The sequence below is a fragment of the Talpa europaea genome, assembly GCF_964194135.1.
Source record: "Talpa europaea genome assembly, chromosome: 13".
In the NCBI taxonomy this organism is placed as follows: Eukaryota; Metazoa; Chordata; class Mammalia; order Eulipotyphla; family Talpidae; genus Talpa; species Talpa europaea.
The window spans coordinates 7,957,949-7,971,305 of NC_140080.1; the positions used below are offsets into that span (position 1 = coordinate 7,957,949).

General features: G+C 38.6%; 1 protein-coding gene across 2 annotated transcripts in view; it reads left to right on the forward strand.

Moving 5' to 3' along the window:
- ANK2 (ankyrin 2) overlaps nucleotides 1–13,357 on the forward strand; it is a gene marked incomplete at both ends in the record, with an annotated part of 208,602 nt that overhangs the window by 134,062 nt on the left and 61,183 nt on the right. For both annotated transcript variants that reach the window (XM_084252160.1, XM_084252161.1), the window contains 3 exons: nucleotides 4,701–4,845; nucleotides 9,298–9,400; nucleotides 10,637–10,740. In XM_084252160.1, the coding sequence (XP_084108286.1) occupies nucleotides 4,701–4,845; nucleotides 9,298–9,400; nucleotides 10,637–10,740 (352 nt within the window). The remainder of the gene's footprint in view (nucleotides 1–4,700; nucleotides 4,846–9,297; nucleotides 9,401–10,636; nucleotides 10,741–13,357) is intronic.

The following is a 13,357-nucleotide window of genomic DNA, read 5'->3' on the forward strand; positions in this document are numbered from 1 at the left end:
GTATAGGAAACAATAAGGAAATTCATTTTAATTTTGCTATGACGGAAGAGCATAGAGTTTGCTTTCTGTTCTTCAGTTTCACACCAAATAAATAAGGTGATACAAGGAAGTATGACAGAGTCTCACCATTCTTTCACAAGCTCTCTGAGATGCAAATTTCCTTCCCAATCTATTAGAATTCTACTTAAACAAATAAGATGTAACAGTATAAGTCCAAGCTCTTATTTTAAAGCACACCTTCATCCCTCGTCCCCCACTTGGCTTGAGCAGGGATGTATTTGTACTCTCTGCTCATGTAGGGAATTTACTGAGAGAAGCAGATGGGCAGAGGGCGGGGTGGGGAAGAAGATTAGTTCTGTCTTGTATGTGCTAAATCTGAGCTGCTTACAAGAAATTCAGGTGGCAAAGTCCAGGAGGAATTGAAGTGTGACTGTGGAGTTAGTGAGAGAGGTCACGATATGGGATTGTGTACATTTGGGATATTTTGTGTATAGACAACAAAATAAGAGGGAAGAGGACTTCCCCTTGGGCACAACGGGTTGAGCACAGCGCTGTGAAGCTGTCTGCAGCCTCTGCAGTGCGGCTTCGACTCCCAGCCGGCCAGGGAGATACCCAAATGGCACGGCAGACCTCTCCTGCCTTGCCCGCTGCTCACCTCAGCAGTGTATTTCAGTCAGTCTGCCTGTTCTGTTCCCCGCTCTGTCTCTGGTAAATCCTTTCACCCTCCTGCACCTCTGGCCTGTACCCAGGTTTTTGTATAAAAATAAAAAAAAAAAAACTTTAAAAAAATAAACAGGGAAGATTAATGGAGAATTATCAACCTTTTGTGAGCATGGAGGGAGGAGAGACTCACAAAGGGGAAGAAGATGAGGAGAGATTTGTGTCAGAGAAATTCAGGAGGGCAGTTTTCCAAAGAACAGCCAACTTTGTGGACCGATTACTTTGTAAAATTGTGAGAATAAGTTGAATGGATTTGACTGTGAAAGGAAGAGGAATTAGAGTGTGAATTGAAGCAGATCTAAGATTGGGGGAAGAAGTTACTGTATTTCAAAGACAGCAAGAACATGGAAGTTTCACTGTAGAAGGGAAAAGTATGAAGGGCATAGGAGACACGCTGTCTAGGCACATGGGAGGAGGTGAGGAATGAAAGCAAGGATGGATTCTATAGGAGGCCATAAGCACCTCACCTTTCAAGACAGGAAGCGAGGTCTGACTATCTTGTTTTTTGGACACATTGAGAATACTTCAAGCTCTGAGTTATCTGTAGAATTTCCCACTTGTGGATCAGTTATTGACTTGCATATTCTATGAGCTAAAACTGCAACACTGGTCTTCAGACTTGGAGCTTCTCCAGCTAAACTTCCTTCTTTTTTCTTTCTCCTTTCTTCTTTCCTTCACTCTAATAAGCCCTTTTCTGTCTACCAAGAGATGACAAGAAGGGGAGACAGGGGGAATAGGACAGAAACCTATAATGTACTTTATTAATGAGTATCGAGTAATTTTAAGAACGAAGAAACTGAACATTTTGGTTTGTATTTCTCCCCTGTAACCATCTTGGCTGCTAAGAGATTGCAGTCAGAGCTGGCGCTGAGGAGAAGCTAGATGAAATGCAGAAACAAATTGACTCTGAGGATGGGCAGGGTGCCCTAATCTGGGTGGAATTAGGAATGTGGTGCCCCAAAGCACAGCTCAATAATGTGGGATTCTTAATGGGGTAGTGGAGTGGTGTGGGAGAGAGAATATTCAAGCAGTCATTGGATTTTGGATTTTAATCATCTTTGTGGGCTCTTGCTCAAGGGCATCCATCAAATGCAATTTGTATTGCATGAAAAATCCTACATTCAGCCATTCCCTTTGCTGTTCTGTAAACAAGAGTAGACTTAGTCTTCCAAAATCTTAACAGAATTCAAAGTTTTTTCCTGAAAATTAGGCTTCTCTCCAAAAGTTAGGCTTTTATCCAAACCAGACACCACCTTTATTTTGGTAAACCAGTTCTTAGAATTGAGCTTAATTTTTTTCTCCCAGAAATAAGCAAAGGGACTCCAACTTCTTTGACTCATAAAGGTACTCCTCCATAAAGCCTTACCCGATTCTACAGGAGGCAGGAAATAGTGGAGCAAATATAAACAATAATCTGAAAAGGCCGTAATAAAATTCCTAAGCATCCTGATCTTGTCACTCCGTTCAGACACCCAGCCTTCTTTCTGGACTTTCTGTCCTTGCTCAACGACATGGACACTTACTGCTGCCCAGTCACTGCACTTCGTCTTCTCTAAGGAATGCACAGAGCTCTCTCACCCATGCTGCTTTTATTGCCCTCCACCACCCCTTATGCACACTAGCCTCTCAACTGAAGTGCCATTCTGTCTCCCCATCTCCATGCCACCCAACCCTGTGACCAGCTCCAACTCCTTCAAGCTTTCCTTCTGGGATCCTCTAGGATTTTCCTGCCCAAACACATCACCACAAACTTGGTGATTCAGATTTATTCTCTTCCACTTCTGGAGGCCAGAAGTCCACTGGTCATGGCAACCCCGCAGGCTCCAGGGAAGAATTCCTTTCCTCTTGTCAGCAATGCTTGATGGTCCTTGGCTTGTGGACACGTCACTCCAACCCACACCTTCCTGTGACCATGTCCTCTGTGTCTCTGTGTGCCCTTTTCTGGCTCCTCTGAGAACATTCTCATTGGATTTATGCAGCATGATCTCATCTGAATCTTTACTGACTACCTTTACAAAGACGATAGCCAATTAAGGCCATATCCTGAGGCTCCAGGTGGGCATGGAATTTGGGGTGACACTGCTCAACCCAGACCACCAGCCTAAAAGGTTATCTGTCTCCTCTGACCTTTTTGGTTATGAAAATGGCCCAGCATTGTGCATATTGTGTTGGATTATATAGTTATTGATCCTTGGCTTGCAGGTATTCATCGCATCTTGCTGTACATGGAACACTTTGAAGAAGACAATATACCCAAGGGTGGAGGCACACCACTTCAACAAACTAAATTTTTAAAAATGTAGCCCCTTTTCATTTGCACTGTCAGATTGATGAAATATTTAAGGGAAATATAATTGCTTTTCTTTATACTACATGCATTTTTTTTTTTCAAGAAGTGTCTTTGCATGAGTGAAATTTTGCTCAATTTTTTTTTGGCATGTTAGCACTTAGACCATTTCTTATTAAAGAACAATAACTAGCAATTGCAATATTCCCCTGTTCATATTCTTAAGTGTTTCCTTATTCAGTTCATATAAATGCCATATGAAGTAGGTTATTAGTATCACCCCCATTTTCTAGATTTGGAAATTGAGGGGCTGGAAGATTAACTGACCACTAAATAGTAGAATTAAATTTGAACCAGGTCTCTCCAAATTTAAGGCAAAACTTGTAATGAATATTCTCCATTGTCTCTCACTTGAATTGGGTCACTAAAGGAACAACGAAAGAAATTTCAGTGTTGAAACTGGGAACTATCAAATATTAAATGAATTGATTGTAAGTCAAAAATATAATGGAAAATAAATCATGTTTCTATTTACTGAAAGTTTTTGTTTTTTAAAAACTTTCTTTGGCTTTAAGTAATTAAGAGAACTAACAAGGTTTTGATATAGGCCTGTGCTCGTGGGATCCTGGAGAGAAATGTAATGAAGTGGGGAAGACATTTAATCTTTTATAATCCTTTAATACTGTAGCTTCATTTAAAATGTACTGCTGATTAGAGCTATTATTTTTAATGGGGTTAAAATTATTCATCTTTAACTTAATTATCATTGTGAAGTACATTCCTTTCAATTTTTCATATACAAGTTAGCTTTATTAAAGTGTGTGATCGGTGCCTTTAAAGAGTCATCAAAAAACAGATTCACTCAGCTCTGTTATCCTGCCTTCCCAGCACATTAATGATTAATGTACATGTAGCTGTTCTGTTATATATACAGAAAGGTGGTATCATTTACTGAGTGTGAAATCTGTGGTTTTGTAAACATTCTATTCAAGCTCATGAGCAGAGAATGCACCCTTAACCATTCGGGGTTCCAAATGTGAGCTCTGAGATTTAGTCACCTCCTAATTTGATTCTCCCCTTGTACCTTGCCTTTGGGAAGCATCTAGTTTCCAAAACAAAAACAAATCTTTTTCATACTGTGCTTTTAAAATTAAATTCCAGGTTGCTTGTTAAAATGTCACAATCTGCTCGCTTGTTTTCACATTCTTTCCCTGGTGTGCATGTTTTGTTATGGTTATAAATTGTATTATTACCTCGTTTAATATATCTTCTCTGTGTTTTGGAGCAGTAGACTTTCCTTAGCATATTGCCAAATACATGGAGAGACTTGTAATGCTGAACATTATGCATAAAGTTATTAAAACTGTCTAGAATACATATATCTACTTATTGTGCTAGTTCTGGTAACTAATATAAGCTATAAACCACCTATCGCGATAAAGAGCGAGTAAAGAAAATGGACTGACAATAAAAGAAGGGTAATCCAGGTAATTATTTCTTCTTGGTAATTCATAGGGAAGCATGTAATCTATAGTTTCTCTAAGGGCTAGCACCACATGGGTGTTTCTTTGAGTGTGCAGTGCTCCAGTGATGTCAGTGCCATTATGCTGACTTTTTTCCATCATGGCAGCATTTTATAGTTACTACTTGCAGCTAAAAAATTCTTTCCCCACCTTCCTCTGGTTGTTTCCAGGTGATGACACAATGACAGGTGATGGGGGAGAGTACCTGAGACCTGAGGACCTGAAGGAACTTGGTGATGACTCTCTGCCCAGCAGTCAGTTCCTGGATGGCATGAATTACCTGCGATACAGCTTGGAGGGAGGACGCTCGGACAGGTATTCACACAAACCTTACCTGCGACTTCAAGCAGAAATGGTGCAGCACATTTTTATGATAATGACTGATAAAAGGTAGACATGGTCATCAAGCACCCTGTGGTACCTATCCTCTCAGCAGTTAGCATGATCTTGAGTTTGTGAGTAACTTTTAAAAAGTGCCCATTTGAAAGAACAGCTGACTGAGGTCTGAGAGATTAAATAGCTTAGCAAAGTCAAACAACGATTAGAATCAGAGCCTTGATAAATAAAGAGCTCTCCTCTTTAAATATGATGTTTTTGATCCTTCATCATTTTTTCTCTAACTACATAAAAGGACATAAAAAGGTCAGTTTTGCCTGTGCTTGTTTTTACTAAGTGACAACTACAGACCATTCCAGTCCCCTGGGCTTTTTTTTTTTTTTTGTTAGTGCCATATGTTCTGTGCATAGAGGTGTGTTGCGAAAGGAATTGAAAAGAAACAATTCAGAAGGAAACTATGCTTGGCACTGACTTTTTCATAAAAATGAATCAGAACAGATTCCTATAAGAAACTTCATCCAAAAAATCAATCAATCAATCAATCAATTCAGACTAATTCAGGTTAAACATGTGGTTGTCCATATCGTGTAATGTCTTTTGCTGATAGATAATCTCAGGTTTAGAGTTTTAATATTTGCTCTTTTCTCAGCTGCATGCAATATATTGAGAGCCTTCAAAAGAAATACCGTAGCAACCAATCCATTTTAATGGTGAATTCGCCAAATCCAGGATTTTCTTGGGTCCTTTTTCTTGAGACCCATGTCCCATCCCCTACCCTGTTTTTGTTGTAATAACTCATTGTGCATGGAAAGAGTGCCTTTGGGGCTGACTTTGTGGTTTGTGCTGGAGGTTCACACACGACTTGAGGCAGAGTGCTAAATTCATAGTCTACCGGGGTGGGGAGAGACTCAGCTAGTGATGCCACAGAGTGCTGCTGTGGCTCAAGGTCCCCGGAGGAGGGAATCACAAGTGAGACTGAGTGATGAGTAACGATGGCAGAAGAAGAAGGGGAAGGCATTTGCGGCATTAATAAGATCACCAGCAAAGGCTCCATGTGGGTGTGAGAAGCAGAGCAGGGTGGTATTGTGTGTATGTGTGAATGGAGGGGAAGTCCTATTTGCATTTTGGATGGAGCCCTCTGACATTGAGACGGAAGATGAATTTTGGAGGAGAGTTGAGAAATTGTTAAACACGACATTTGGGACTTTCTGATAAACTTATAATAATATTAGTTGAAGTTGTTGAGAAAGGATTTGAATTCTAACCTTGTTAGTAGCACTCCTGAGGAGAATTTGGGAAGTGAAAAATTTGATACATCTACAAGGAAAAACTAACCAGATTTGGTGATGGATTTCATGGAGGGGTGAAAAAGAAAGGAGATTCGATGGATTCCTTGGCTTTGATGATTTAGTAGAAGGTGGTCCTTGGGGTGAGAGTGTAATAGAGGAAGGTCTCAGGGTCAAGTAGGGGAAACTGGTGATGAGGAGAAATTCAAGCTATTGAATTTTCCATACTGAGAGACCTGGATTCTAAGATAGATTTGAATCATTAAAAGACTTCACATTTCAGTAACAGAAAACGTTTATAGCTTTGCACAGATTTGTGATACTCTATGAATAATCATATGACTTTCTCCAAAAAGTGTTTCTTTCACCATGGTGTCTTTGATGATGAATAAGTGTCCAAAAATCATCATTTTCCCCTTTTTCAATGCACTGAGGTTGGGTAAGATTTAGAACAATACTGCCTCTAAAACAGGAGTCAGTTGTTTGTGGATTCTACCTAAACTGAATACTTACAGCATGTCAGGACAGGGACCAGAAAGACACGCCTTCTTCACCTGCATTTCATCATTTCCAGGACGGAAAGACAGGCAGCATTTTCATGGTTTCCCATTTCCATGGTTTTCTTGTTTATTATTATTTTTTTAATTTTGCTTAGACAACTCAGTGTTACCTTTTTTCAGTAACCATGTTCCTTTTCATGATCTCTTTATTTGGTATGCTTTCAATAGTACCATGCCCAGGTAGGTATTAGATAGCATGAAATCATGCCTTCCTGGATACATCCACATTTCTCTGCTCACTGCTCCATCTGTGCGTGTGGTGATATTCTAGAATTATGGATTTATTCTCAAATTAGGATTTTCATGCATAAAATTGAAGAACCATTTGATCTAGAAGAGGTGATGACCCAGGTATAATTTTGTTTTAACCATGACAGCTCCACCTTGTGGTTGATAGTTTACAATCCTGCATCAATTCTACCTGGAGACCAAGCCTATTCTGTGTCTCAGTACTTCATGCACTTTTTGTAATGTTCATTCCTATAAATCTAGCACCATTCAGTGTGTAAAGTCACAACCTAGATCTCTGAACTCCAAAGCCGTAGATAGAGATTATGTCATTAACAAAACAGTGCCCCATAGAACTTGGCAGGGAAAATGGTTGAGCCCATAGACAAGCCAACTCCTTCAGCAGGTTGACCCTGCTACTGATTTTCTCTTATTGACCCAATTCAAGCAAAATAAAGAACAGTATTTAAGTGCAGTTGATGTAGTGCTGCCTATGATAAAACACCAACAAGCAATCTTTGCTGTCTCTGTGGTTTAATGGTGGGGAGAGAGGAGAGGGAATCGGTCAGTTCAATGAGACAAGTTTTTGCTGTGATTAAAGACCCTTCCCCACAATGATTTAATACCTTTATTCAATGCCAAGGTCAGGCCAAGGTTAGTCACAGCAATCTGCAGCCTGTTTATCAAGTGTGCTATCACAAGCTTGCAGCAAAGCTGTAGGACCAGCTGTAATGTAAGCTGCCTCAACCAGCCAGGCCTTACACCCCTTGCAGGATTTCCTAGGACATCAGGGTGCCCTGCCTCCACCTTTTCAGAATCCTTTGTCTTCTCCAGGAGTATGAGTCTCATAAAATAATCCCCAAACTTTATTTAGATCTCGTTATATGATAAATACACAGATTTGTATAGATAGAAACACAAGCATGTCACTTACCCTCTAATATTTGGGTTCCATTTTGGGGCCATAAAACCTACAGTGGAATAGGAGGGAGAAGACATTAAATTGCTATGAATTCCCTACCAACTGATGATTTTCTCAAAGATAATTGGAGTTGGCTATATTGATACTTCATGAAGATAACAGTATGTGACTTACAATGTCAGGTCTGTTTGCAAAACGAGAATGGTTTCTAATAAATTTGCTTAGACATTTAGTCCATAATTCTACATTGTTTCACTGGCCATTTGAATACCTACTAGCTGAAAGCAAGTGAAAATTTGCTTCTATAAACATTGTGAAAGCTTGCTTATCTCTTCCCCCCGACCCCCGATATGGGCTTTGGGCTAATTTAAAAAAAAAAAAAATAAATCATTAATTTTTGGATAAATATATTTGAAGTATATCTTCTTGAAGACATCAGTCTGTCAATTGATTGTGCAGATTGATTAGGAAAGAATAAATGTCCACCTATGTGAACGTCAAGTTTCACCCATTGCACTTGAGTAAATAAATCAGAACCTTGAAATTCAGATGGATCAGAAATGCAAAGCATTGCTTCTCAAGGCCTAAATCCCATTTTGAAGCCAAACCTCATTTTTGGTCGGTGTCCACTGGCAGTTTGTTTTTGTGCTGGCACATGTGTCTGTGTTCCGCGTTGGCGCTTAGAAACTGTTCCTTTTGCTCTCGCAACTCATCGCCACAGCAACCAGCTCTTTCATGCTTCACTCACACACACAGGACATGCAAAGGGAACAGTGCTATCCTTTGAAATAGCATTGTTAGAGACACCAGAGACAAACAAGAGGAACTCCACTTCCCCAGGAAGCATGCATCTGGCCACAGATCATTTCGCTGTCCACCTTCCAGGGGAACGCACCCACGCCAGGTCATCCACCGCCTGGAGAGCAGGGGTGAGAGGCGTGGAGAGAATGACTGAACGAAAATGAAACCTGTGCTTTCCTTTTGTGCTCTCTGCCTCTCCCTCTCCCCCCAGTATTTTTCTTAGTGGCAAGCAGAATGACAGCAAACACAGATTTCAGTCCTCTAGCCTGCAATGAATTTCCTCTGCGAATCTCCTGTCCTGGCAGTAAACAAAATACAGTTGCTGGTTTCAAACATTTCTGGGAAGAAAATGAATCAGATTAAGAGTATCAGATTTTCACTTCTGGATTCCCTTGTGTCCGGGCCATTGAGTGGTAGGAGCCAGTCAAAAGTTGTGTCAGGTTAGCCGTTGGACAGGGAGGTGACACAGAGACCCACCCATGTTTCCTTCTCCCACGGTTGCGATGTATGCCCCCCTGCAAGCTGCACTGGTGGCTAATAGCACGCTTTTTTCACTCTCCTGCTCGGCTCATCATTTCATCCTCCCAACCCTCCTACCGCCGTTGGTATGTGACATGACCTGCCAACCTACCAGCCTCCGATCCTTCAGTTCCGACAGGTCTCACACCCTGAGCCATGCGTCCTACCTCAGAGACAGCGCCATGATGGAGGACGCGCTTGTGATTCCCAGTCACCAGGTATGTTGCCTTTTGCCTTTGAGGCTCTGCTTTCGGGAGAGTTTTGGGTTTTTTTTTTTTTTTTTTTTTTAGCATTACCTGATACTGGAAATATCCAGAAGTGCTTTACTCTTAATCAAGCAAACAAACAAACCAAAAAAAAAAAAAAAAAAAAAAGAAGAAGAAGAAGAAGAAAGCCATCTAATTCAGCTGTCAGGCAAGGATATGAGGATTTTTCTAAAACATGAAAAATGTTCCCTCATTTTTTGTTGAGCAGAGTGTTTCTAAAATAATTCACTGCTTATTTCTTAGCTATCCCGAGTAGTTTTGTGGAGGCTATACAGAAAAAGTTGGTTCCTTTATATCTCTATTAAAGAGAAAAGCAAGGTAAGGTATATTTCAGGTGTAAGATGAACAGTAGAGGGTAAATTACATCTGCCAATGTTAAAATACTAGCTTATTGGAAATATTAAAAATTGTTATCTTTTAGAAAAGTTGTGGCATCTATTCTGGAATATTTTAACTTTAGGTCTGATTTTATCAGTTTGGGCTGCTGATTGTCTATAGGGACATAGATGAATGCCTCTCCTCAAATGTGATCTCATATCAATAATATCATTTAAATGGGAGTACATTATTAGAGATACATTTTAAATGCCTCTGTCCACTAATTTTATTTATTATTTTTTAAAGATTTATTTATTTATGCATACAAAAGCTGGGGTACAGGCCAGAGATACGGGGGTGGGGGAGAGGATTCACCAGAGACAGACTGGGGAACAGAACAGGCAGACTGACTGAAATACACTGCTGAGGGGAGCAGCGGGCGAGGCAGGAGAGGTCTGTCGTGCCATGTGGGTAGCTCCCTGGCTGACCGGGGGCCGAACTTGTGCTGCAGAGGCTTCACATTGCTTCATAGTGCGGTGCTTAACCCCTTGCTCCACCAGGGATGCCCCATCCACTAATTTTAAATGCAAACCTTTTCTATGTAAACTACCTTTTTGTGATAGCACTTTTTGGATATCATCACATTAGACTTTATTTTTTTTTTAATGTTTCAAATAATTTATTAGGATTCACTCAGGAAACTTCAAACGTTAGCCCGAGACTCAGTTTCCCAGTAACATAAAGCCAGTGTGCTGACTGCTCCACTTTATTTTATTTCTTTTAATTGTGTTATTTTTTTCATTTCATTACATTTTATTTTAGTTGAAAGGGAGTATTTTTTTTTTTTAATCTAGTGTTCTTTGTATTTAGGTGTCAACTCTAGCCAAGGAGGCAGAAAGGAATTCTTATCGCCTGAGCTGGGGCACTGAGAATTTAGACAACGTGGCTCTTTCTTCCAGCCCAATTCACTCAGGGTGAGTAAATCAATATTATGCATCCAGATCAAGAGGTAAAAGGAGATGAGAGTGAAAATAACAGCTTTGTCCAGTAGCTGTAGCTGATGACTAGCTAACAGAGGAAATGACCTTTGTTTAAACTTGTAAATAACATGGCTTTATCCAACATGGCCTCTATCCACACAAGCAAGCCAACCCAAAGGCTCTAATTCAGCACAGAACATAGGCCATTGTTTTAAGAAAACTAGTGGAATTGCATCAAACATCTTGCTACTAACCAGAATACACAGGTGTCATCTATTGTTCCCCTTTCTCTTCAAGCCATCTTAAAAAGGGGGGCATTTGCTTTCTAGAATGTTCTATTTACAAAACTTAAGTGGTGGGTTTAGTAAATGTCTTTCCTCACGTATTAACGTGCTTAAAATATTGTTTACAGAAGTTGGAATCATGCAAATAGGTAGAGAAGGCTGTTTGAAGTAGGGGCATTCTGAGAAGGGAAATTTGAACTCACTAGGTCAGGATCTCAGTTACCTTCTAAAAGTCACCCTTAGAATATATATATATATATATATATATATATATATATATATATATATATGGCACTAGTTAAAGAATACTGCCTGTTTATATTGATTGATGAAAAATCAGGAGTGTGACTTAATAATTTTAAAGAGTGTGACTCTATAGTTTTAGGTGTAATAGTTTTAAAAATATTTTTAAAAATTTAAAATAGCTTTGAAGGTGTGATCTCAATGATACAGAATATACAGTTCCTTAAGAGTTTTAACTTGTAATGTTGTACAAGTGGTTTTGCTCTGACATTTTAGTAGTTTCAAATCATAAAGTAATTTCATAATTATATATAAGCTATATATAGTATATATAAATATTTTCAATTTAGTCACTTTTTAAAAGCCCATCCATATTTTCTCTAACTAAATGGAATACTTTGATTTGAATTATTATCCCAAATTCCTTATACATGATTCCCAGAATTATTTTAATAGATTCTCTCGTATTTTTATTTTTCTAAAATATTCTTTTTTCAGGATAGTTAAAAAAAATTGGATCTCAGTTTAATTTCTGAAAGCTTGTAGAATGAAATGTTAAATAGATATTGTAAATATCATAGTATTCTTTTCCTTGTTAGATAAGTAAAACCCATACACCAGGTACAAGAATTATTCAGGGAAATAAGATCCAGTTGAACCCTCATGCAAATTTATTTACATATTTTAAGTGTATAATGAGATCATTAAACCTGACCACTCTGAATTATTCAAAAAGTGTACCACCACATCCTGCTACTAAACTTCTAAACAGTGATGAGTAAAAAGGAAAAGAGACCTCACTTTAAAGTGTTGATAGAAGACAGGTCAGACTCCAGAAAGCATAATAAAGTATTTAAAGTCCCTATCTGACTGAGAAGACTATTTTAGGTAAAACATGGCTAACTATTAGTAGCTGAGTTTGCCAAAAAAACCAAAGAGCTCTGGTAATGCTTCAGCTTTCAAACTCATTTACTTTAAAAAATGTATGCCTCAAAGAAGCCTTTTAATTACTGAAAGGAATTATAATACTCAGCTAAAATACATCGATAGACATGCCAATTGTATATAACTAGATATACATGTGACAAATTATAGTTGATTACTTATGATGAACCAAGAGCTTCCAACGATTAAATATTAATCACTTATTAAGATAAGTATCTTTAAAATCTTGGTCTCCAATAACTCAGTTTTCTGTGGTCTTCAAACATGATTGCTAGTTTAAATAATTTTCTACTCTGATTGCACATTAGAATTATTTGGGAGCTTTAATATATATTTCATCCCAGACCTCAACCCAGACCAGTAACATAGGGATCTCTGTTGTTAGGTCCTAGGCCTGGGTATTTTTGCAGGTTGTTCAAATATATATTTTATATTCACTGTTAGAAAGGAATAACCTTGCATAAAATATAGCTTTGCATATTAGGGAGACCAAGATAATTGACATACTTCTAGTTCTCGCAAATGTTTTGAGTTTTTTCCATTCACTTAGGTATTCATTCTTCTGAGATTGTCCATTGCTACAAAACACCAAACCTGTGTCAGTAAGGAAAAGAGATTAGGTTTAGCCCCTCCCTTTAGGAAACTCACCTCTATGTTCTTAACTGAAGTTGGAAGACGATTGGTGGTAGAGAGATAACACAATGGTTAAGCATGTGTTTTGGAGTCACACTTATCAGAATTCAGATCTTCACCCTGACACCAATATGTTGACAGTACACATGTTTCATAAAACATTTGTTTCAGTTTACTTATCTGTGAGGTAATGGTTACATTATGGATCCTACAGGGGAACTGTAAAGATCAAGTGCTTCTCAAATAATTAGTATTTTGCTAGAATGAATAGTACTCAGTAGAATATAGCCATCAATATTTAGACAATCCTCTACACAGCTTCCAATTCTTTCACAATTAATTACAAATAAGCTAAGCAAAATATATTCCAAATTCTCTAAATGATAGTACCAATGTGGTTGCAGTTCAGAATGGTAATGTTTAACTTGTTATTTTTATAACAAGGTGCTGTATCATCTAAGTGTCTCCACTATAGTGTGGTATAGTATTTGAACACACAAACTTTG